The sequence below is a fragment of the Pagrus major genome, chromosome 11 (genome assembly GCF_040436345.1).
Source record: "Pagrus major chromosome 11, Pma_NU_1.0".
Taxonomy (NCBI): Eukaryota; Metazoa; Chordata; class Actinopteri; order Spariformes; family Sparidae; genus Pagrus; species Pagrus major.
The window spans coordinates 16,174,529-16,201,550 of NC_133225.1; the positions used below are offsets into that span (position 1 = coordinate 16,174,529).

Here is a 27,022-nt window from a genome sequence, read left to right on the forward strand (position 1 = left end):
GCAGCAATCATCGAGCGAAAATCTGACTTTCGATGGACAAATTACGTCGGAGAAATGGTGCTCACCTGACCGTTGATGTCGGCTTTGTGCTGCAGTAATACAGAGACCAGCTCCTTGTGTCCTCTGTCGCAGGCCCAGTGCAGGAGAGCCCGACCCTGAGAACACAAACACACCAGATGATTACCAGGAAGCGGCATACTTAACATGGCATGTGCAAAAGTTGTGGAGTAGAACTGAAACATGCAACAGCACTAATATGTTTAATTTAGCTTTATTGCAGAACACATTCAGAACTCAGAGCCTGACCAGTGGACAGAGTGACAGGATAGGTAGCCTGCTCTGTGTATGTGTATGTGTGTGTGTCGGAGTTGTGTGTTTCGAGAAGAGCAGTAAGGTGCAAGCAGAGATCGAGGACTCGCGCACAAATTACAGTAACCTGCACACAGTCTGCAAAGCTTGATTGATGGGACACTGTGCACAAAACAAGAGCAGCCCCCTGATCAGCAACCCCCTACGCTATCTTACACACACACACACACACACACACACACACGATCCTTTCCTAGGGTCCAAGATCCTTGTTCTAATAAAACCACGCAAGCTCATTTTTCAGTGAGGCCAATTAGGTAAAGCAAACTCTCCAAGTCCAGTTCGGTTGCTTAAATCATATTGATCACCATGGCTGCATGTTAAAATGGATACTTATGAGCCAGTCCAGAATACCAATAAGTTGGACTCTCTCTCTGCGCCTCTCTCTCTGCCTCTCTCTCTTTCCTGCTCTCTTCCAGGTGTGCTCAGTAGGTTTGTGCTGAAGACTCACAGTTTACCGTTTCCATCTGGATGCTATGCACACAAGTGTTTAGTGGAAATTTGGTTTACAGTGATTTAAGGGTAATTCTAGTGTTTTTAAACCTGGGTCTGAATGACTAATAGTTACAAAAAGTTTAGGAATTGGTCCTGTCGGTGTGAAATGTTTTGGGTCTACCCGCTGTTTCCCCCTGTTCTGATGCCCGACCTCGCTCTTGAGTCTCTCCTGATATTTTCACATATAACTTGGTGAATCAGGCGTTCATTTCAACTTAACCAGAGTTGGCGATTCTTGAAACAGTGGAAAGACTAACCAAGATGGTTTTTGTGAAGTTTATTTTGTTTCTGTTGAGTTTGAATGATGTTTTTTCCGATAATCTGCAAGCTAAAATTACAGATCATTCTGGTTAAACAAAGTGAAGCATTTAATGTTAAGATCGTTTATAGAAACATTCAAAGTTTGGGCGAGCCTCATTACTTAGAAGCAAGTACATTAAGAAGGGTCTTCTCTTATCAGGGCTGAATTATCCAGAAAGATAAACTACAGGTAATAAATGTTAAGCACTTCCTTCTCAAGGAGGACAAATTCACGCTCACTCCCATATCGAAAAGATTAGCAGTTACTAACAATAGTAAAGGAAAGGATATCTCTAACCACACATACAAATGGACCCCACATGCACACCTTGTCAGTAAACATGTACGCAAAATGTGAAAATGTCTTCTCTCCTTGGCTGCCCCAATGCACACTTGCAGTGTTACATGCAGGGAGTGTTGGTCTGTGTCTGAGTTGGTATAAAACAGTAAGTATGCAGCGTAGGCAAGTATGAAAAATTAATGCAAGTGTGTGAAAGATGCCACCACAATGTAATATAATGATAAATTACTTTGGAAATAAAGGTAAAGCAAAATTTCACAATCTAATACACATTTGTATCCAAATCTTCAGTACCAGACAGACTACAAAGGCAAGATTAAGGTGAGTCTTTAGCAGTTTTGGCATGGATGTTGCCTGTTGGATATTATTGGAAATTATTATATATTTGTCTTAACAACACATGATGAACATTTCTCCAAGTCCTACTTTATGGTGCTACTCAGAGCAGCACTGTATCCCCAGTTCAGGATCTTCTACTCTGTCACACCAGTTCATGTGGCTGTAATGCACCTAAACATTACAAAGTTAGAAGACCTCTAATTAATGCCTTAGATTTAGATCCAACAACTTAGCTATTTGTAAAATTTCACAGAACATTTTTCAACTAATTCAAAGTCAAATACATTATATTAAAGGGGCTCCGTGGAACTTCTGTGTTGTGCTGGAAGCCGGTCCTTAGTTTATGTTAGCAGACTTCATTTCTCAACTAACGTTAACTACTAATGCTCTCTGTTAACTGAGTGGAGAGAGGCATTGAGACGAGGCACTTGAGAACGCGCATAAAGTCACATCCTTTGGACTGTCGCAGAAAATCCGACCCAAGTCCTTCGCACAGACATCCACAGTTCAGCAGCATTAAACAACTTTAACAAATCGTCCACAGGCTTGTATAGGCAACTGAGAGAGATGGGGAGGGTCCCATTTTTCACCTCATGTTACAATATAATATATAATTAAAAATATAACAGATATATACATAAAAAAGTGTAATCACAATAAGATTGGAAATTCAAGCATTTGGATTATTTTAAGAGAGCCACACTGATTAAAGAAATCAAAAATAACATTTGTGAACGGGCTAGAATCTTCCAAAATGAAGGGATGTGATACAAAACTATAAATTATATTTATGTTGCTTTAGAACTGATAAGTAAAATGTTTTATTTGTGGTCAAAACCTTCATTCATTCTTTTGTGAAGCACTAAACAGTACAATTATTTCATTTATATCAAAACTTTAAAACAATGTTTGATTGATTTTTAATTGAATTAGAAACTGTATCCTTGTTTTGACTCGTCCCAAATTTAAATTATATGAATTACATTCAAAATGGGGTAATCTGACATCGTCACCTCCCTTCTGTTTTTTCTCAATAATGATTCTGCGAAGTATATGCCTTTACAAAATGTTTTATCGTACAGAAGAACATATAACTGCTTGCGTTTTCTCTTTTATTTGACTAAAACATTGTATTCACCTTTTGGTTTCGCTAGATTTTTGTTTCCGTTTTTCTTTTATTGTTACTTGAATACAATCATGATGCTAAATGGCTGCTGTTTATTAATTATCTTCAAAAAAGTCACAAATTCAAACAAGAGCAATGTGGAAATTGCATGAAGCATGTCCTAATGTGTTCTGAAAATCCTCCACACACTAGCAGTCTAAACTGGTATTTGCTCTGTTGGTTACGACTAGAAATATATAACACAGGTGAATATTTGGTCACACATCCAAAGAGTCTGAATAGAGCCGCTCTGCCTCTCTCTGCCTTCTCTCTCTGGGCTGCAGAGGCAGATCAGAGGTCTTGCTGATGTGAAACTTCACCACTGCCCTCTGCTGTTGAGCAAGCTGCGCTGCAGGTGAGCGAACGACAACAATGGAAGTCCACAGACAAAGCTTTCTCTGCCGAGGTCCCTCAACCATCTGGCCTTTGGCTGGGAACTCACCAGCCGACCCGTCTGCTTATCGGCTGTGATGAAAGAGAGGCAGGGATCGAGCCATTTGGCCTGGACGATAATGAATCCAGGGCAGATGAATGGATTCCGGGGTCAATCCAGAAAACACCTTGCGATGGTAATAGCAGTTCACACAATTTACACATCTCGGCCTGAGGAGCAGTTCCCATGTGTTTGTGGCTTCAGATTCATTGAAACCATTACGTAACGATGCCAAAAAAGGGCTGCGTGAAGCATCCCCGAGTGACCTGTACTTTCCATGATGTTCCACTGATTATTTTCACCTGCCCTTCTGCACAAGAGGTCAGAGCACATGAGACCAACCCTGCAGCTGGCACAGACTCAGTGACTTACTAAAGGACACTTTAGCAAGGTACATCCCTCCACACATGGATAAATAAACCGTTCTCTACCCCTCAAACTGCTGTTACTCACTTTCCCAAATTATGACATTACAGTGTTGTCATGGTAATAACTCTCACATGCTATCAGTACGGTTTCACTTAACATATCAAGGCGCCTTGTTTTGTAGTTACCTCTTCATCTTTAGTATTGACATCCACTGTCTGGGAGCTGATGGCCTTGCTGATGTGGTCGATGTTATTTTCTCTGCAGTAGTCAAAGATGTTCTTGTCCTCTTCCCTGAGAGTGGTACAGAAGACAGAGAGACAGAGAGACAGAGAGACAGAGAGAGAGAGAGGAGGACAGTAAGTCAGTCAACTATTTTTTTGAACATTTGTGCTTAAAGAATCAGATGACTTTCTTTGGTTTCACTTGCCCTGATTTTGAGATATATGTCAGAGACTTCAGGAGCCTCTACATCAAAACAATGGAGGTGAATGGATTTCATTTCTTAAAAATTAACAGCAGCATTTCTCTATACATTCTGTTTCCTGGTTTCTCTGAACAAGCCACAGACTTCCCTGTGAACAGTTTTTATAACATCCACCAAGGAGGTTATGTTTTTGCTGGTGTCCATTTGTTGGCTGGTTTGTACTAAATACTAAACAAATTTCCACGAAACTTGAATGAGGGATGGATCTCAGCCCAACATAGACCCCATTAACTTTTTCTACTGATTTGGATAAAGGGACGGATGCAGGTTTTTTTTCTCACTTTCTTTAACTGTGCGTTTTTTTGACATTTTTGTCAATTTTTCAGGGAATAATGCATGGATCTTGATCGATGAAATCATGTGTATTTAGGTGGTTGGTATCTCGGCGTACAATTTGATGCTAAGCCAAATAAAAATCTGGATTTAGGGGATTTAAAGACGTATCATTTGATATTGGATTAGGCTTGATTGAATTTAATGGGGACTCTTTAGCCTGTATACGCTCTACTGAGTGCCATTCTAGTTGGAACTACTTTCTACTGAGGTCACAAACACAAATGGTTTCAGTGTGTTTAGGCTGTGATTCAGAGTAACATGGGCACTTGGACATTGTGAGCATTACAAACAAAATCCCACTCACCCCTGTTGTACTGTTGTTACAGAAATCTCAAAACATGGACGAATAAATCGAAACAACTATCAGCATGGCTAGATACCAGAGACTAGTGAGAAAATATGTTTTTCTGTAATTTAGGTGAACTGACCCTTTAACTGTCTTGCAGGTCCATTCAAGTGTGCGCATGCCTAACACAGCTAATGCCATGTTTGTGAAGTATTTAGTCATCAAACACAGATATCACAGATAACACAAAAACAAAACTGCTCCGTCTGTCTCATACTGAAGCAGCAGCCACACGTGCCACATCCCTCGGGAACGCTGGCACACGACACACACACACAGCAGCACCGTCCCACCTCTGATTATATCTCTGTGTCTCTAATCACCTCCTGGCATTGGGGACAGGAGTGAGTGCTGGGGGGAGGCAGGGTGCAGGGATGCTGCTGCTGCTGGTGCTGGTGGTGGTGGTGAAGGAGGGCCGTTGGGTGAAGGGGAGAGAAGGGGCGAAATCTCATTTAGAGCTTTACGCCTTCCCCTCCCCTCTTACCCATGCCGGCCATTCAGATTAATTGAATTTAGTGCGCTATTGTCTGACTGAAACCCTGCATGCCCGCCGCTTTACCACTCCCACGCAGTAAGTCAGTCATCCCCAAGGCCAAATCCCCCACTTCCTGTCTCTGACGCCTGCCTGCTCTGCTGCACAGCACACACCTCACTCCAGTCACACAGGAGACACCGAGGCCTGTCGTCCCCATAAAGACTGAGGATGTTGTTTAGCTTTGTAGGGCTGCAACTGAAAGTTATTTTCGTGACTGATTAATCTGCCAATTATTTTCATGGTTAATCAATTAATCGTCTATAAAGTGGCAATAACTTCCCAGAGCCCAAAATGATGCCTTTACATTTTTTCTTTTGTCCAACAAACAGTCCAAAACCCAGAGACTCTTCATCTACCATAATACATTATGAAGAAAAGCAGCAAATGGAACAAGCACTTCTGCTTGAAAATGACTGAAATCGATGGATTGATTATCAAAATGATTGGCAACTAATTCTTTATCGATCTACAAATCGTTACAGCTCTGTAATTTGAGCACAAGCCACTGACACCATCATAGTTAGGTTGAAGGTTCAGTTACCTTAAACTGCCTTTCTGGCTATTAAATTCAAGCACAAAATGCATGTCACAAAGTGTGACCAACTTCAAGGATTTCAACAATGTTTTGCCTGCAATAAAGACCACCTCCACTCACGAACGTCAGAAAATATCATGTACTTTCATGAAATAAAGGAATCAACCTTCAGGGAAAAGGAGCAGTGGGCTGTATCACACAATGATCAAAGCGATTGTTTAGGTCGTCACGTTACTGATTAAATTAATGACAAACAAGGATGTGTCAGGATCTGGACACAGAGATGCAACGATTGGTTAATTAATCAATTAGTCATCAGCAACAACTTGGTTTATTGATTAATTGTTTAGAGTCCTTTATTAAACTGTCAGAAAGTTCTTCTTCTTCTTCTTCTTCTTCTTCTTCTTCAGTAAACTGAATATCTTTGGGGTTCTGGACTGTGATTGGGATAAACAAGGCATCTGAAGACATCACCCTGAGTTTTGGAACATTCTGATGAGCATTTTTCATCATTTTGTAAAGTAATTTTAGTTTTTTGGCATTACAGTATTTCTTCTTATTGGATAGTTGTAGTAGAGAGAGACAGGAAATGGGGACAGAGAGAGGATGACATGCAGGAAAGGGCCACAGCTTGGAACTCGTGTTGTCACGATAATGGACTTTACAACTTTGATACTATATCAATAAAAATATTGATATTTGATACCATGTTCAATACCATGGGGAAAATTGAAACAACATTGAAGGCATTCAATTTTAGATTTTTATTAAAAATAAACATGCCAAGATTTGTGTACTGGAGGTGGGGCAATGTGAGCACTACAGAGGTGCATGTGTCAACTTGCTGTAAAGAGGGGAAAGTGAAAAAACGCAGCTAGTACTGGAGTATGGAAACTGGGAAAAATGAGTATTGAACCATTTTTTATGTTTTCTTTTCTGATTCAGCAACAATATGTATCAATATTTCAATATTTTTGACAACATGAGTTGGAAGCAAACCTGGGCTGCCACTGAAGACTCAGCCTTAATGACTGGTACTTGCTTTACTACCTGAAATACCATAACACCACCATTCTCTGACATTTCATTGACCAAATGATTAACCGAAAATCTGTGACAGACAAATACAAAAATGTTGCATCACAATCTGAGCTCCTCACCACCTCTGCTAAATAGTCGCCTGGGTGAAACCCTTGCTTGCACTCACCCCAAAAAACAACTATGGTCGTTTTTCATCTTTCTCAGGATTTCCAAGAGCATTTTTATCCTGACTTCTTTGAGGTTAAAGAGAAGGTGACCGTTTATAAAGCATTTGAATATCTATCGCAGTGGTTCGCAAATGCTGTGTCATGAGGCAGATCCAGGTGTGCCATGTGATTTTGTTACAACTATATATTATTACTGCAGTATAAAACTATACAACAAGTAATTAATATGTTTTTAATTTACTACATCAGTACTTTGTACACATTCATTTTCTAATACAGAGGGAAATTCTACACCCTCATAAAGTATTTTAAAACCCTGTGTACAGAGTATTAGATAACACATGTTAGGTTACAGGTGTGCTTTGACAATTTGGCTTGCCTTGGGCAAAAGGTTTGAAAACCACTGATCTATCCTTCTTGCATGTTTTAAAATAGCAACAAACAAAAACAGTTGGCAGCATTACTAGCAACCATCTGTTATGTGTATATGCTCATTTGGCTGTGTGTAACTGTCTGAACAAATACAGACATTTGATGTAAAGAACAATTAAATCAAAGAAACTTCACATAGTTCCTCGGTGTCGCTGCCCTCTAACATCAGCCCTCCATCCGCACACAGCTGGATTTAACTTCAAGCCACCCACAGTGGAGATTAACCAGTCTGACTCACATCAACACATTTAGTCGTTTGCTGATGTAGTTTGAAAATCGACACAAAGAGCAGACACAAACAAAGTTTTTTGTCTGCTGTTTGTTCTTTAATGAACCTCTGTGCTTCCCTTTCTTCAGCTCTTCATCTACACGCCTCTCTCCCAATTCTCTCGTTCCTCCCCTCCCTCTTCCCATCACCTCCTCATCAGCCCGTGATGAATTATGAATAACTCATTACACTTTTATCACTGCTGGGTTATGTATGAGCACATTCATTTACATACTCCTGATTACCAGCGCTATGTTTATTCATGAGTCTCCACAATGGACCACACCCACTTCCTCGTCTGATGGCCATGGTGACCCCAAGTGTCCCTGATGTGTGGCCACCATCCGTCTCCCCCGGCAACTAATCAATAGGCCAGCTCATCAGTCTTTGGTCGATGGTCGGACAGAGGCGGCCTGACGGGCGCATGACACATGCTCACATCTATAAAAAGCATGAGCACACATCGAAGTATGTAGTGTACGCTTATATAATGTGAACAAGTTCTAAAATAAGCTCCCATATGAATGCACACACACATGACCAACACCTGTATGTGGTCCATACCACAGTGAGAGTACACATGTATCCACCCACACACACACACACACAGGCCATAAACAAACAAATGATTAATGTGTGTCCTATAAACGACGTGACATCAACAGCCCCGCAATGCATGCTGGGAAGGTCATAGGCTACTCTGTCATCACAGCAACTGGGGTACCAAGGGTTTTGTGTGTGTGTGTGTGTGCGTGTTTGTGTGAGAGTGCTACAAGCTCACGTGTGTGTCCAGTCTGGTGTACTGGCAGATATGTCCTTCATCCATCAGGCTAAACTGGCCACAGTGGTGGAGAACACTCATCTACCTGGCCTGAGATTCACACTGATCAACAGCACGACCACACAATCCATCACGCACACACACACACCTACACAATCTGTCATCACATCCCCTATAGGACCCTGGTCGACCGCTCTCAACATGGCCGAGCTCCACGGAAGTAAGAGAAACAATGAGAACTCAGATAACTCGGCAGAGGTTTCCAGCAAAGTGTCCGGACAACAAAGCCTCCAGTGTTTATCAGAATCCTTTTGCAAGGCGAATTACAAATGTAGCATTCAAAGCCTCTTCAATCACACACTGATCAGCTCAGTAGCCCAGGGATATTGCTAATCAATCCAGCTTTTGTCGATACACACACACACACACACACACACACACACACACACACACACACACACACACACACACACACACACACACACACACACACAAACACAAACACAGATCGAGATGAGCAGTGAGCAATGCAATTAACTCTGTCTGGTTAACAGGTGCTTAGCTGTTTAATATGGAGTGCGTCTGTGTGTGTGTGTGTGTGTGTGTGTGTGTGTGTGTGTGTGTGTGTCAGGGAGAGGAAATTGAAAAGCAGCAGAGCAGTGAGTGTGACAGTTCCAGGAGGTTATGCATGGATTTGGATGCCAATCGCAGCGACGTATAGCAGCGAGTGTATGTTTATGTGTGCACACATGTGCATAAGTGTGTGTGCGTGCCATGTTAATGACTTCCTCCTCGCCGGTTTCCCTCGGGGCATCGTTGCTACTGGATATCAGCAAGAGGAGCATCGTTCTGGGAAACCTGCTGTACCTGCCTCCCTCCGCTGTTCCCGGCGTGTCTTCATCACCCACCACCTCCTCAAAGTACCCCCCGAATCGTAACGTAATTAAAAAGGGGAGACTCTGGCCGCCTCTTCCCGAGACCGTGCATACTAATCATATACAGCCATTTAGGAGGAAAACCTGCAGGATTCACACATCTCATTTTCATCTCCAAAAGAGCTCTTTTTTTCATTGAAATGAAGATGAGGTTTTTAAGCTTGAGTAAGTCTGCCAGGCAGAAGTAAATGGAGAATATATTTCATTAACATAAATCAGAACTGTATGACGTCTCCGGGACCTAACTGCAGTTACGGTCTGTTGAATATAATCAAATACAGCATCAAGATCAGTGGTTAACAATGCCAGACTCAGATAGAGTTGACCTCAGCATTGAGAAGTGGTGATTCACAGCTGGAGGGAAAAAGCTGAGTCTGTTCCAGCAAACTCAAGAACTCGGAAATGCATTTAGATGCTTAGTCTTTTAAAAATGAAGAGAGCGTGTGAGACGTGTACGGAGTCAACAACGAACAATGTGTGTCTGGAAAACTCCACAGTTTCTGATGTGTGGTGGTCTGTGTGTGCATGTGTGCCTTTGTGTTAGGGCTACAACTAACGATTATTTTCATTCTTGATTCATCCGTTTATTATTTTCTTGATTAAACGATTAGCTGTTTGGCCTATAAAATGATACAAATGGTGAAAAATGTTGATCAGTGTTTCCCAAAGCCCAAGATGATGTTCCCAAGTGTCTTGTTTTGTCCACAACCCAAAAATCATTATATTATAAAGAAGCTAGAAAATATTCACATTTTAATGGACCTCCACCAATTTTACACAATAAAATCTATTTCGGTCTTGAGGAGTACTACTGCATATGTAAAAAAGTAGTATAAAGCCTTTTGTGGCTTCAGCGGAAGCTGCATGTAATCTGACTTCAGTGATGTCACTCAGTGGCAAAGATACATTGTGGGTAATGTAGGCACCAGGTTTTGAAAAGCAGTCCACTGGTCTAGCATTGCACACTCCTATAACACTGTCGGACTTGTGGACAGTCTAAAAACAAATGATCAAAATCTAAAATTTATTCCACACATTCTTCTTCTTTTCAAAACCTGGGGCCTACATTACCCACAATGCAGCTTTACCACTGAGTGACATCACTCAGGGCAATTGATCAGGTTGCACGAAGCTTCCTCTGGAGCCACAAAAGTCTTCATACTACTTTTTTCACATATGCAGTTGTACTCGCCAAGACCTGTAAACACACTTAATGTGTAAAATTGATGGAGTTACCCTTTAAGAAGCATAAATCAGATAATTAATTATCAAAATAGATGGTGATTAAGTTGACAACTAATCTATTAATCGTTGCAGCTCTAGTTTGTGTTAGTTCTGATGTAAATACCTGATCATCTCCTCCTGGTACAGAGAGCTGACTGCTGCTCCTCCAAAGCCTGTTCTTCTTTCTGCTCCTCGTCTTTCCTGACAAGTAAAAGACAATCACATTTAAGAACAACATCCACCTTATACACAGTTAAAACATATACAGATGTTTGTCACTGTTGCCAAACTTGTCCAATGATAGCTGCTGTCAAACACCAACCTAGTCCAGCTGGGCGTAGTTCTGCAGCCTGTGTTGCTATCCTATATGGACAAGAGGTACTGACCTGATTGTCTTGTATGCTCAATGCAATACAAAGGGGTTAGGTTCCTCTATTCACCATGGATGGCTGTACCTATAGCTTTTCACCTACAGCCTCTGCAAAGCGAATGCACGATACAAATGTATTGAGTTCAAATTGTGTCATTTTGAAACAAGTCTCTGGGGCTTCAGACATGACCTCATAGGTTATTAATGTCCAACAAGACCAATATAAAATATATAGTGCCTTAATTTGTGGCCCTTGTTAATCTTCTGTGTTTTTCATGGAATTCCATGTTACATTCAGTTCAGCCGAGACTTTATTACCCAGCCTATTCTTTTCTGACCAACCTCAACTCACAAAAGAACCCACACAAATCTGATTTCAGAAAACAGCGAGAGTGGGAGAGAACATGACAAGCGAGGCAAAACAACTGTGCGAGCACTTTTGGGGACAACCTAATTCACTTCAGAAACTCAGAATATTCGCTGATGCACCGGGCTCTGCTCCTCTGCAGCATAATGTAATATAAAGCCAGTGTCTGCTCAACAATTGAGGAAGGAACAGAGGTCAAATTCTGCCTATTATTTTCTCCCATGCTTCTCTGTCCATGCACTCCTACTTACACCATTTGACTGTGCTTCAAAAAGAATAGCCACTGCCATGCTATGGTGCTTTGTTAACACTAATACAATCATCTTCTTTTCAGGGGGACATTTTTCTGCGTTTGCTGGCCGAGCTCTCTCCTGGCATTGTGCAGCCGTGGGGCAGAGTCAGCGAGTATTGCCCCGCAGCATGGCCCAAGAGAAAAGAAGGTGTCAGGATTGGACATGTGGTTGACAGTGACGCTATTAAAGAGACATAACTATAGAAGGAGAGAAAAGAAAGGGGAGGGATGGGGGTAATAGAAGAGTAAAAGGGTTAAAGAAGAAAAAAGGGTCGGGGAGAGATGAATTAAAGGGGAAGCAGGTAGCACAAAGAGGAAAGCGGGAAAAGGTGCAGTAACAAAGAGGTGAGGGAAACTGGAGAAAGGGCAGAAAATGGAGAGCAAAAATGTGAGAGGCTACAGTAGGTCACACAGGACATGCAAAAGGCCTTTGAGACACACATACGTTTATATTTTGGCTTTTCAATTCGAGATAGAACAACCTTCTTACATCTGGGGGGCTGTGTTTGTAGAGCATTATGTGATTGTGAATCCACCCACTGTTTGGGAAAAGTACTACACTTGTAGAGCCGGGTCTTCAACAGGGGGTCCTCAAAGTTACTGCAGGGGGGCTGCAAATTATTGTTTGATAATATATTTAGAGTTTTTTTTATTTTTTTTTTATTTAAATGTGTCTAGAAATACATATTAACATAAATACAGCATTCTATGAGCAAAGATACATTTAAAAAAAACAACAACTTTAATTTACACATCGATGAAAGTCTACCCATGATACACCGTGTAATCATGTGAGCAAGCAATCTCAACTGTACGCTAGATCACTGCGCATCACCTATCCGTAAAGGCAAATTAGTCGGCTAACTACACATTACTGAAGCATTTTAGACAGTTATTTGTATTACTTTCTCAAGTTTGCTGTCCTTGTTGTGAGCCACAGTGGACTGTTTTGTAAATTATTGTTCAAGAGACTAGTCTGACATACCCTCCAACTCAGAAACCACCAGAGAAATTGCAGAGGGTGAGGCTATCACACCTAACCTTGCTACAACTGCTGCCAATTTGATTATACATGGCACTTTAGGCCAACAACATAATTCTGTATAATGTACAGTATGCGTTATGGTCTCTGATCCCTCTGTCTATCAGGTAACGGATATTTGGCCTGAAAAACATTAAAGACCCATGTTGTAGAGGGAATCCACACACTGGGTTCAGGTGTTGCCTGTGTGTGGACGTGGTAGGCCCTTTTGGATGTAAAGCTTTCCCTTCTTTCAGTTATGCCATTCTTACTTAATTACAAGCTATGGCAACGAGTAGCTGTAGCACCAGGGACCTGCTGGATAAGGTTTTGTTCAAGTTATTTTAAATCTGTCAATACCTTAAACATCAAATTCTCAATACTTTAAAGCAACATTTTTTGGTAGTTACTACAATTACTAGTACAGTAGGTACACAAAAAATGCACATAAAAGAATCATATTATCGCAGACTTTTGCAGCATCAAATCTTTGACATATCAGGCAACGGATATTTGGCCTGAAAAACATCAAATTAACATTAAATTAACTGTCTCAGACTTAACTCTGACAGAGTCGCTTAACGCACTCACAACTACATTATGAGACTGGAGCCAGCTACTGTGCTGCTGCTTGCTGCTATAATCTCCACTGTTATTAGTTTTGGATAATCTTTTTTTTTAAATGCTGCCTTTAAAATGATACTTTTTCTCAGTATTAACAGTATCACTTTTACATCTGCGCACAGTAAAAATATGTTAATCTGCCTTGTTCTATATTTACTATTACTTCACACACATTTTGATGTAAACATCATGCATGACAAGTTTAGTGCTCCATCAATAACAGTCAGCAGACAGTAAGCAGTTGTTGGTGTAACTGAATGCTTCTGCTGCCGCCCCAAAGGACAGCCCGTCCATGGCAACACAGCTCTCCTGACACAGTCAAAGGAGGACATGACACAGGAGGGTGTCGAGATGTAAACAGTTTCTTATGTCACCATACACACCAGCTCATCTCGACAGCAATTCTATGACAGTTTTTTTCCATTATTCATATCCTAAAATGTCAGCTATTGAGAACAGACAACATAATCTTCTCATGTATTTTTCATGCTACATGTACAAAATAAAGAGCTACAAAAAGGCCTGGGACAAAATGACACTGTGACACTGACCTCTACTGGCAAAAACACTGCACTGCATCTGCAAAGGGCAGCAATGACATTGTATGTTTCTATTTTTGTCATCCTTTTCATCTTACCGTGGAGCAGAGCTGAGTCGAATACTTATGTTTATCTGAAATACTTCTCATGGCTAATTTTAGTTGGAACATGAAGTGCCAGGTGGGTGAGATTTGCAGTTTAGCTAAATGTTGTAATCTGGCAGGAAAGGTATGATTTACGGAACAGTGTTAGGAGCTTCAAATGATATTCTCTGATTGGATTTGGCCTTCAGTTCAGTATTATCGTGAGTGAAAAACTCCAGGAGAAAATGTGCACTGCAGACAAAATAAGTCTTTTTTATTTTTTATTCTATCCCGCTGCAAGTCATTTCATTTCATCTTTCATCATTCACCTTCAGAGGGTTTTATGACACCTCTCTGATCTTACTCTTATAATAGTCCTGTATTTGGTTATAACTTTGATTTATTCAGTGCTTATTTTTGGAAACCATTTTATTGCGATCCACAATGACACAAATGTGTGTAGCATAGTTAACTATGTACAGTAATTTACAATCAAGATTAGTGTTAAGCTTCTCAAAAATGTCCTTACCTTCGTACAGCCTTCAGGGTCTAAAACATTGACACAGGAAATGTACTCCTGCATTGCCTGCTCCGCCTCCATGTCTCCAAGCTGCTTCCAGGCTTGCCTGTAATGATATCATACATGTCACCACAATCATAAGCTACAGTTGTAAGATGAAGGTTTACATTGTTATTTATATCATGTGTTGTCATGTTTTACAAAGTCTTTCAGAGTGTAAAAAGACTAAAAATAACAGGCTTAAACAGACAGGACATTTTAACATGAGCTCTCATTCACACAGAAAACAGATTTTGAGAACCTGTTACTACTTGTTTTATAATGACTGTTTTTTATGAATGGATTTGTTTCAGATTTTTTGTTTCAAAAGTGCAAGGGGTACTTTAAAATAATTGAATATACTCCTCATTTGTAAGCATGCAGGTGCACATGAACACATGTTCAATGGCTCTCACTCACACACATATTATACACCGGTCAGGCATAACACTATGACCACCTGCCTAATATTGTGAAGGTTCCCCTTGTGCAGCCAAAACAGCTCTGACCTGTCAAAACATGGACTTTTAAGACCTCTGAGGGTGTCCTGTGGTGTCTGGCACCAGGGCGTTTTATAGTGGATCCTCTGGGTCCTGTATGTTGTGGGGTGGGACCTCCATGGATCAGACCTGCTCCAGCACGTCTTACAGATGCTCGATCAGATTGGGATCTGGGGAATTTGGAGGCCTGGTCAACACCTTGGGCCCTTTATTGTGTTCCTCGAGCTGTTCCTGAGCAGTGTTTGCAGTGCGTCGGGCACATTGTCCTGCTGGGGGGCCACTGTCATCGGGTAGTGTTGTTGTGATGAGGGGGTGTACTTGGTCCACAACAGTGTTTGGATGGGTGGTGCATGTCAAGTGGCATTCACATGAATGCCAGAACCCAAGGTTTCCCAGCAGAACATCGCATTGTGATGAGATGATCAATGTTATTCACGTCACCTGTCAGTGGTTTTAATGTTGTGGCTGATCAGTGTATGTGATAGTCACTCACTCAGACTCAGACAGTCCCATTTGAGCTACAATTGAAAATGACAAAATCATTCATACATGCCTGTTTAAACACATAAACACATTTTTTTATTGGAACCTGAATCCAGTCTTAGGCTACATACCATTTTCTCTGTCCTTCAAAGTCAAAGAAGCCAGGCTTTTGTATATTGCACTTTCCCACTTTGGCCTGAAAAGAAAAGTCAGGATTATTCAGCTGATCCACCGTTATCCATACCTTATTACATAGAGGACAACATATAGGCATCTGGGCCTACCTCAACTGTCAAATATCAGTGATGACACATGATGTTGGGGATTCAGTACGTGGTTATGATCTAGAGCCACATGGTGACAGTATTTGGAGGTTAATTTTGACCTACGCAATCACAGAGCCATTTAATCCGATTCTCACCTGTTTATAGCGGGCATACAGGTACAGAAGCTGGTCCCTGCTGGCCGTCTGGACCAGATCTCGTACCCGCTCGGCTGCGGACTCGAACTCGCGCTCCAGCTCGTCTCCCTCCAGCCGGTCCCCCATTTCCATGGCGCTGCAGTCAAATTTCCCCAAACCTAGGTCAGAGTCCGAGTCCGAGCCTGCTCCACCGAGGGGCTCCCCTGTGTCGGGCCGGGCTGGGTCTGTACCTGAGCCCGTCGCAGTGTCCGGAGAGGACGACGGCGACCCAGAAGCCATTGTTATTATTGTTTATAACGTAACGTACGTCAGAGACGACGTGCACCGTAGATCCGTATGAAAAACGTTCAAGACGAACGGAGAGTACCTGCCAGATTTATTTATTTGTTGAGTATTTCAGCGGCGATTTTGCTTTTTTAATCCGTTATCGTTAAGAATCCGTTACAGTCGGATTTGTTTCTACCAATGGTCCGTCTCTGGTACTGTCAACTAAAATCTCCGGCGAAGCCTCCTGCTCCTGACAAAGGTTCCGGTTGCATTTTCTGTCCGGACTTCGCGGTGAGAAAAAACACGACAGAAACCACAAGAATTTACCTGTTTCTTTTGGCACGACCATGTTTTTAAAGCTGATTAATAATTTAATAGGGGGAAAAAACATGTTGTTTTTGTTGTTGTATGATAATAATTCGGTTAATGTGGAAACAACGGAAATTAAGTTAAATGTTAACTGACTAAAGTTAACGGGGAAGTAAGCTAACGTTAGGGTTAGCTAATAGCTAATAGCGTCCGTAGCTAATAGCTTAGGACAACTGATTCTTTGAATTAAAAAAATTGGGTTATTAAAATCTCTTCAAATATAAAGTATTCGCATTTTATCACAGGCAACATGGTCATTTTTGGTCTGTAAAGCTTATATTTAGCTTGTTAGCTTGACGTTAGCTGCTCTATTCATCTCATTCTACAACCTCCTAACGCAGGTGAATTTAATTTGGGCTTTAATTAATTAATTCATTGCCGCAGCTTCACTGCCAGCTATTCATTTAATAACTTTTCTGTCCAATTTGTCCAGTTTCACTTTCAATATATTCAGGTCGAGTGCATATCTTCCACTGCAGTTAGCATCACATTAACTGAATGTATAACACTACATGTGACAGATGGTGTCGACACCTGACATGAGGCAGCTGAACTGTAGAAAGTTTAACGCACTGGGCAACAAGATGCATTAGCGCAGTTTGTCCAGCAGATGCTGCTCTTGGCAAAATGATGAAGTGTCACCTGTTCCCTCACTGAGCAGTTGTCCCAAACAGTCTTGAAATGATCTAAAAGTATAATAGCCCAGAATAGCCTATCCAGCTTGTTAAGTATGTCTTGTAGGTGCATTTGTCATATCCCATATTTGTCATAAATGTAGGGATCTTTGGAGTATGGACACAGTATAATGAGATCCTTTTGCAGAACCTATAAGTAATGGTAGCTTATTATCCTGTTCTCTCTAAACTATCTGCGTCCCCAGAGCACAAATAAAGGCTTCTGTATTCAGCATCCAGGTAGCGTATCTATAATTCGCTGTCCCACATCCAAATAAATTGTAGAAATGTTCAAGCAGGAACACTCACTCTGTGGAAAAGTCTGTAGGCTATATTCATGAGTCGAATAGGACTGTTTCAGAGATTATGACAGGCGATCATGGTGTTTAAAAGTAGCCTGCATTCCTTATACACTGACTTTGCACTATTAGCTGCAAGTGTCAACTTCAAATGAGCTTTTCATATCATATGTCTCTCTGATGAAGTTTTCCTCTATCCCCTATCTTATTGCAGACACTCAACAGTGGAGACAACAAGCGTCTCAGACGGAAGCACGAGACAAAAACCTAATGAAACAGGAGCCTGTGGTCTGAGTGATCTGTGTAGGAGGTGAGGGGTTCCCTGAGCGCACCGCCAACACTTTTCATAGGAGGTCCCAACAACGACCGGTGCCACTGCGCGCTCTGCTGACGCAACCACGTCGCTGTGGCTCAATGCGATGGCGGACCGCAATGTCCCCAGACCTGCCCAGGGAGGGACGGAGCAAAGTCACTGAGGCACTCTCACCGGCTCCGTTAAACTGCCGTCCGTCCAGCTATTAAAAGAGAGACTGTTGCCATTGCCGTCCCTCCCGTGAAATAGTATGTGGGACGGGATCTGCTCGGAGTGCACTGACCGGGACGAGCCAGAAGTGGAGTGAAGAGGAGTGGAGTGCGCCGGGCTGACGCACCGCATGTTGAGACAGCAAGTTGACTGAAATAACAAAAGTCGCGTCGACGGGGAAGGGGACAGCCGCTCTCGGATTTAACGGAGGATTGAGGGGACACTTGTTCCGACAAAATGAAATTCGCGGAGCATCTTTCGTCCCACATCACTCCAGAGTGGAGGAAACAGTATCTTCAGTATGAGGTAAAGTGACATTTATAATGTCTCTGAAATTAACGCCTTGTGAATATGGGCATGGGGCGAAAGTACCACAAATACGTCCCTTTTTCACAGAGAAAAGAGGGAGATAAGAGTCATTATTAACTATGACACATTTAAAGAAGCTGTTAATATTTTCTCAGTTTCAGTATAGCTGCCTCCTGAGAGCAATAAACGACGGGAAAGATAAGGGATGTCCTTTTGTTTATGAAGGGGAAATTGACTGCGGGTGTTAAGAGCCATAGGGAGCATTCAGTGTTTATTACTGCTGTTTGCTGAGTTTACACCCCGAGAAATGAACAGAATGAATAGTTTTCTGATCAATTACATACTTTCCGCACTGGAATAATGCACAAAATCATCCTGTTTTTCATTTGAACAAATCATACTATAAATATTTCGTAATATCCTTTAAATAATTAATTTATTTCGCTTCTTTGTATGTTTATTTTTTAGCATTTTCTTTGCAAAACAAATATGGATACAGTTGATTTTTAGTTAAGTTTTTTTGTTCCCCCCCTTTTTTTTCAATTTGCTCGTTTTTCCTACCTTTTTCATACATATCCCCTCAGGTTTTATGATGGTGTTTTTTTGTCAATTGCATTCATAATTCCATTTAAGAAATTCATCTTCTTTGGATTATCCTTTCATTTTTTATTATTTGAAACAATCTAACCATACACAAGAGACATCTCTAAGTCATCAATTATGCATAGTTGTAAAATTGCAAATATTCTTATTTAATTATTCCTGGTTTTTGAGCAGTTTTGTAAAAATATGTATACACAGTATTTCTACTATTATGTAGATGTTTTTGATATTTTGCACAATTAAACAGGAACGGTTTGTCTCGAGGAATCTACCTGCAGGTCTTCATCTAACACAATATTCAGTCTGGTTTCTGATCTCTGTGGATTTAAAGAGACCTTTGTGTACACACATGTTCTTTGTTTGTTTGGTGGTGTACCGTACTTTAGTGTTTTATTTTCACACCCCACTTCTCTGCTTTGCTGGTCTACATTAAGAGCTTTATTGCAGACATGTAGTGACAAGGCAGGCTGCTCCTTTCCATTTAGCTCTATGAATTATAGACAAAGACCCCGTTCCCCTGAACCTCAGCAGCCTACATCCCAGACTCAACAGAAGCTCACTGCACTGTTTTTATTTTGGAAACATGCCCTGAATATGGTTATTAAGTTGTGTAAGTCATACAGTAGACAGTTGGATCTGTCCAGGCTGTCATCATTATGCAATGAAAACATCTTCAGGCAGCATAATTAAAGCAGAAAAGATTAAAGAGATGTCAGATATGAGGTGCACATATTGAAACGAGGACAACTCTCCTACAGAATTTTACTTGCATTGATTACCAACATACATGGACAGCCTGTGTGGGGTCTTTGTATGCACAGACTGACGCAGAGTGAGCCCAGGGACAGATGCATGGCCATACCAGCCATTTTACACTTCCAGTCTTCAGCAACACACTCGCTGACCTGAGATGGATGATGACAGATTTTCTCTGTCATCTGCGTTTAGTGCAGTTATATCAGATATGAAAATCTTGAAGTGATATTAAAGTTTCACTAATATATTTTTTTAGCAATATATTTACACCTCTATCAGTCATTAGAGGCGACTGAATTTAAAAGATGCTCTAGATAACAAATAATTGCATTACTTTTTCAGAAATGGTGCATAATCTTTTTAGATATATCAAAGGATAATTTATTACTTTATTAATGGAATAATTGCGTTATGTGAACTTGAAAGATTGATTGTCTTTATCAGCCTATATTTCATTTTCTTATTTCCATAAGATTTAAATGAAAGAAAAACAATACATCTGGTGTAACCACAACTATAATCAGCCATTGAGTCATTGAGAGTAGAGGCCTTTTTTCCCTTTTTAACATCTCTAAAACTCTATATATGTATATGCTATACAAACATATTAGTGTCACATATGAAGCTATGTTGAATTATGTAGAAGGGTGGCCTGCTTCCTATCCATACAGTTTGTATTCTTGCTCAAATCTAAATTATATATAGGGTTTGGAGGAAGGGATATCTGTGTATTTGTGCTGTCAGTCTTTGTTTGACCTCTGTAAACACCATTACCTCCTGAGTGGGCGGGATAGGCAGAGATCAGGGAGAGAGCTCACACCTACAGATGATGGACGTCTTATTCAAGGCTTTTATGCCCTCTGAAACAAGTCAAGAGACAAGAACGCAAATAAAGTTGTCTGCAGTGAGTTAACTCAGTTGCCTTTAGTAAAGTGGGTCAAATCAATTTTAATGTCATTCTGAAAAATGCAAAGCGGTAATATGCTGCTGTGATGCAACAGACACATCATCATAAGTCCATGGATTCTTCACGCAGTGAAGGGAACGTTACAGATAGCTTGCGAAATGCATAAAAGTATTCAGTTATTACACCCAGTCGTAGCCATCAAAAACAGCCACTCGTGTTTATTCTGCAGTTGCCACTGCAGTCAACAAGGTTGCTGTATTGTAATACAGTTGTCTGTCCATTAAATGACACACTGACACATTATTCCAGCAACACGTCATTTTTATCCATAGTCCATGCAGTAAAATGTGATGCTTCCATGCTGTGGTGTATGCAATATTACAGCTGCCCACGTCCAAAGTGTCTGTGGTTTTCAGGGATATTCTTGCCTTTGTGTGCTAGTTAATTAACCTGCTGCCCAGTTTTCACTCTCCTCCTTTTTTTAGAGCAGACTATTGTGTAGAAAACGGTGCTCTGTCTGTTCAGATTGGTCAGCTAGTTTCTATGCAGATGAGAAGGATGCGGCAAAGTGGCTGTTCCAGCAAATACAGACTTTAGTTACTAAGGCACTTCATTTGAACACGGAGGCATTGACAAGGTGATTGAGCGATCGAGCAATTAGGTGTGTGCTATATCCTGTGGGATTGTAGGTATAAACCTATATGCTAAACAGCTGTTTGGTATGGATGTGTGCATGTCCGACCGACTCCAGATGCTTCTCCTAAAAGGCAGGGCAAGTAGGTTTATAGATAGGGAGAGGATGTGTCTTTTAAATATAACAGTTATTAAAGGTGCTATTTGTAAGAAAAGTTGATTTTTTAGTCTCATTCCCAACTCATCAAAAACTGACGCTTTGGGATTGTAGAACGGTCGGCTGCCATCCCAAAGCGAGTTGGGAATGAGACTCAAAAATCAACTTGTCTTACAAAAAGGTCTTTTTAAGTGCAAAGACATAAAAGGAGCTGTTTTTCTAAACTCCGACAAATGAAAATTTCTCAACATGCCTGAGGGTTTATCGTACAAAAGCAAACTTTCTTGTATTACAGCATAGAAATGTGTACGGATAATTGATTATCTTGATGAATTGATAATCTTTATTCAATCAAGAAGTCTCATTAAGATTAAGATTGCTTTTTCAAGAGTTTTTCAACTGAGAACAAGAAACATTCAAAATGTGTATGCCAACTGCCAACATTTGTGCGTACGTAAGGGGTATTAAAAAAATTATGTTATAAATAACAGAAGAGATGTGAGATAATTTGGAATCTTCTACATTTGAGCTTCATTAATTAATAACATAGGATGGCTATTTCTTCTTGAGTATAAGTGTGTCCATCTAATCGTGATATAGAGAACAGTGATGAATACAAAATATGTAATTTGTGATAAAGCGTGATGCACTGTGATACAAGGGGTTTAACGATTCAATAACATAACATATGTTGAATAACTAATGTGTACAGAATGTTAGAGGTATATAGAAGGAGTGAGAGATGGAGATGCAGGTGTGGATGTGTCTGTGGGTGGGAGAACAAGGCCACTTATGCATTTACCTCTGCAGTCTAATCACTTGTGTAAGCTTAGATGAGGAGGAGGAGGAGGAAAGTGCCTGTAGAGACTCGCATTTACAATTCAAACTAGCAAAGTGATATTATGTTGAGGTAAAAACAGGTGCCTGACTGTGATTTCATTGAGTGATTGCTGTGTGTTCAAAGGTGAAGCCTTGTCTTTCTCTAATTAATCTGAGTGATGTCATTTAAATGTCTAAACCAGCACAGTGAGCTTTGTATTGTGACAGACGTAATGGTACATAAAATATACAACATGGCTCACATCATCTCTGTTTTGTGCAGTGATTTATTAGCATGTTCAACAATATGAACATTATGTATACAACAGGCATGGCATGGCAACTGCTGAGAAATCCCCCTTCCTATACCTCCCTCCTTCCTTCCATCCTCACCTCATCGTTCCTCCCCCACTGGGAGGACATCTGGTCCCCGACCAGACCTGCCCTCTGCACCCCTCCTCCCCCTCCCTCCATCCTCTCCTCCCATCCTCTCTACTCCTCTGTCTACATGCAGGGATCCACTTAGACACAGAGCTAGGGATTCAAGTGATCCACCACTGAACTCCTCAGTCTAATGATGCACACTGTGTGATCTACTCAAGCACAGGGATAACAATCTCAAGCATCTTAGAGGGAGAATTTCACCATCCTAGCACCTAAATGTTTTGGTTAGTGTCCACTCAACGTGTCACAAGTATTCATTGATAACATCCAATTGATTGCACAATCTGCGGTGTAGGCCTCAGTCGGACTTAGTGACTTAGATCTGGTACTTGTGTTACACTCATGTTTGTTTTAGTGAGTATGCAGTATCATCACGTTAATGCATGGTCACTCATACTGATGGCCCCATTAGGCTTGGTTTAGTTATTGTCTACAGGTTTCACCACTGATTACTGCCAAGCCTGCAGGTTTATCCCAGCTCCCCAAAGAGCCACCCCGCCCCCTCTCCCATCACTGCCATCACCATGGCGATGCCTCCCTGCCTGAACCTATTTCCCACCTATTAGTTTGGGTGGGGGCCCCTTTTTGCTTGGGCCCTGCTCCAATGCTGTGTGTGTACATAGTTGGTCTCCTGTGATCTCTATCTGACAGAGAAGAGATGATAGGACATACAGATGAAATGTTAACATCTTGGATTAGACTCCAGCGTCAGAGTCTCATTGTGTATGTAATTCACAGAGGAACTTAAGTAGCAACAATCCAGGCAGCTACTAATGCATAGCAGTTTCTGAGTGGTTCCCACCCACATACAGGATTACTCACACTGCTCTCTCACTGCCATGTTACAAAAGCAGCGGGTTATATAGAAGGCTGGACAGTCAGAGAGGAATTTGATATAATCAGTGGATAAGACAGGACAACATACAGGTTGTTAGATTTGGATGACATATTTTATTTACTGACAGTATGAGTTGAATGCTGAATAGAAAATGACGGATTTTAGTATTGAGCACTCTGAGACCTGAAAATGTAAACATTGTCTTATTGATTTAGTATTTCATTAAACTTCATAAAGTGTTTTTTTTCTATTTTTGCAGTTATAAAGACATCTTTATTGAGAAACAGGCTTCAGTTCCAGTCTTTTCTCTGATTACCACTGATATGTTCAAATGAGCCAGCGTGTAATTATCTGTCAGTTCACATTATCTTCAAGATCAATCTTCCTGCAGAGAAACCACTGCAGTTATCTCTCTCTCTATCTGCCTTGTATCTGTGAGTTGGTCTGTCAGTCCGTCTCTATCTTTCCTCCCAATATGCGCTTTTAATTACACAGATGCACACTTTGATAAAATATTATCGTCTAACACTAGTTTGTAATTTAAACTGTCATTCATTAAGTCCTTCATCTGTCATTTTAATTATTTTAGAAGTTGCTTGCAGCTGTATTGTGTCATCTTTCTTTGTGTATAATCTTCTGCCTGGGTGAATGACTATTAGCTATTGTGTTGTTGCTATCATTTACTTAAATTAACACAGTGAAACAAATAAGGAAAGGAAGTATGTCTGGCTCCACATGACTTTGCAAAAGACAGTCGAGTGCTTAAGAGTGAAAAATATGCAGCATAGACTATATTCCATATTACATGTATAGAAGGAATCTATAATTAATTCTGTAAGTATTTACTTTATGCACTTGAATACTTCTGTTTCTTCTGAAGTTGCAGTACTTTGTCCATTCTTTGTTGTTTAGTGAAAAATTTGTGGGGTCTGGCCATCTCCGTTAGAGCTGCAACAATTAATTGATCAATTGATCAATAATAATTGATGAATTGGTTTGAGTACATTTTTCAGGAAAAAAAAAAAGTTTTCTGATTCCAGCTTCTAAAATGTAAATATTTTCTGGTGTCTTTACTCCTCTAGAGGAGTAAACTGAATATCTTTGGGTTGTGGACAAAACAAGATATTTCAGGATGTCATCTTGGGAAACACTGATCAACATTTGTCATCTTCTTCTGAGGATTTATAGACCAAACATCAAATCGATTAATCAAGAAAACCATCGACCAGTAAATCAACAATGAAAATAATTGTTAGGTACAGCTCTAATCTCCTATCCCTACATGCTTACCTTTCACTCAAGCAAAAGGTTATTATACGCTAAGAGAGACAACACAAACTCGTTACAAGTGGGCATTCTTTGTTGTTTCAGAATGGCTCTGTCAAATTGGCTACCAAAAACACCACTGTTGGGCCTATCTGTTCTCAGTTTTTCCATCACAAGCTTTAGGAATATCTGTGTAACTAGTAAACTGTAACTGGAGTAAATGAGATCATTATGATGTGGAGTAGACTTGGGATGACTCCCCAGACCTTACACTCATATTAACATCCTGACAGAAGTACAACAGTAAACCGTCTTTTGTGTTGCTTTGCTCAGTGTTTGCAGGCAGTGATTTTTTTTCCTCATTTCCTCACCAGGCGTTCAAGGATATGCTGTATGCTGCCCAGGACCAAGCCCCATCCATAGAAGGTAAGGAGACTCCCTGTTCGGATAAACAAACCCAGACACAGAGGCAGACAGACAGACAGACAGACAGACAGACAGACAGACAGACAGACAGACACACACACACACACACACACACACACACACACGCACACGCACACGCACACGCACGCACACCCACAGACACACCTCTGTACCCAGTGCACCCTGCTTGGGGCCTGTTTGGGCATCTCCAGAATAACAGCCCTTCATCGGCTAAAAATAGGTGGAAATCATTGCCAACATGCCCACTTGGTAGGCTATAACTCAACCAGATCATTACCGTCCACCTTCCCGGATTAGCTTTTTAACCTGCATGAAGTACAGTAATGGACTGCACATATGAGGCAAAACATGCTGTGAAGTAAAGCTGAAAGTTTGGTGAAGTGAATAGGTTTGGTTGTTGTACACTTGCTGTGGTGGAAAAGATGCTTTACACTCTTTAAACGTTCTTCATGAAGTAAGCTCGTAGTTGTTTAAAACAAGTAGCAAAACAGACCAGAGTTCAGTGGCCAGCAGTGCTGAGTGTTGCTACTCAGCAGAGCAAAGATAAGGATGGCCTCTGGCTATAATTAATCTTTGGCCCTAGACGTCAAGTGATGCGTGATGATGGAAGAATGTAAACCAATAGTTTTTATTTTAGAAACCTGTTTGTGGAGATAAACAACTTTCTTTAGCTGCAGGCTTGAGACTTTATGATGTGCAGCTCTGTCTGTGTGACTGTGGAAGCATATCTGGAGAGTCTGGGATGGAGCAGAGAATAATTCTTGCATGTCTGTGTTGTGATGAGTGTGTGTGCGCTCATGCCCAAATGTGTGTGTCTGTACAGTAATAGATTTTTCGGTGTTGTGCAACATGCCCCTCGCAGAGCTGCGACTCCCAGAGCTCTGTTCCAGCTGAGCGGTCTTGATGTGGATGGGAGTATGTTGTGATTCTATCCTTGAGCGACAAAGACATAACACACAGTCACTGAGTGTGTGCATGACCGAGCCACATCTGTGTGTGTGTGTGTCTGTGTGTGTAACACTGTGTGTAAGAGTCGGCTTCAGGCACAGAGATCTGTTTCAGACATTTGTTGACTTTGTTTTTGACTGCAGTAGGTGTGAAAGGAGATTTATTATTGAAAATGTTCTATGAAATGTGATTTTTGGGAATGCTCACTGGCTTTGTGTGCATGCTGGGTTTCTATTGGTGTTGCTCGTTCCTAAATTGTACATTTAATAATATTATAGACAGACTAGGTGATTGGGGGGGAATGAGGGGAGACACCATTACACTTGTTAGCAAAATGACCAAAATGCATCCTTCTTGTTAACATGCCATCCCCCTCCCCATCCCCTAGTAGCAGAGAGAGTGCAGGGGGAGAGGGGTTGTTTGCCTGACTCATTGATCCTTTATCTGACTGAGGTTTGTGCACGTTAGAAGATCACGACCATGGCTCTGAAATATCAGTAGCCTCACTGTGCACCCATCCACAAATCCATTGCGCTGTCTTGGGACTGAAGTAGCAGACAGATTAGTAATTGTGCCTTTTTCTCTCAGAAGTCTCTCTGTCTGTCGGTTTCATCTTGGGTCTGTCATATTCTCTGAACTATATTCTATA

At 41.0% G+C, this 27,022-nt stretch overlaps 2 protein-coding genes across 2 annotated transcripts in view; one reads left to right on the forward strand and one right to left on the reverse strand.

Moving 5' to 3' along the window:
• acbd6 (acyl-CoA binding domain containing 6) overlaps positions 1-16,690 on the reverse strand; it is a 37,274-nt gene extending 20,584 nt beyond the window's left edge. The window contains exons 1-6 of the mRNA XM_073476867.1: positions 16,115-16,690; positions 15,825-15,889; positions 14,681-14,777; positions 10,980-11,056; positions 3,957-4,062; positions 66-155 (exon numbers count right to left, since the gene is read on the reverse strand). Coding sequence (XP_073332968.1) covers positions 66-155; positions 3,957-4,062; positions 10,980-11,056; positions 14,681-14,777; positions 15,825-15,889; positions 16,115-16,393 — 714 coding nt within the window. The 5' untranslated portion in view covers positions 16,394-16,690. The remainder of the gene's footprint in view (positions 1-65; positions 156-3,956; positions 4,063-10,979; positions 11,057-14,680; positions 14,778-15,824; positions 15,890-16,114) is intronic.
• Positions 16,691-17,949: 1,259 nt separating this feature from the next.
• The window catches only part of xpr1a (xenotropic and polytropic retrovirus receptor 1a), a 69,942-nt gene continuing 60,869 nt past the window's right edge, over positions 17,950-27,022 (forward strand). The window contains exons 1-2 of the mRNA XM_073476865.1: positions 17,950-18,552; positions 25,353-25,404. Of these exons, the coding sequence (XP_073332966.1) occupies positions 18,484-18,552; positions 25,353-25,404 (121 nt within the window). The 5' untranslated portion in view covers positions 17,950-18,483. The remainder of the gene's footprint in view (positions 18,553-25,352; positions 25,405-27,022) is intronic.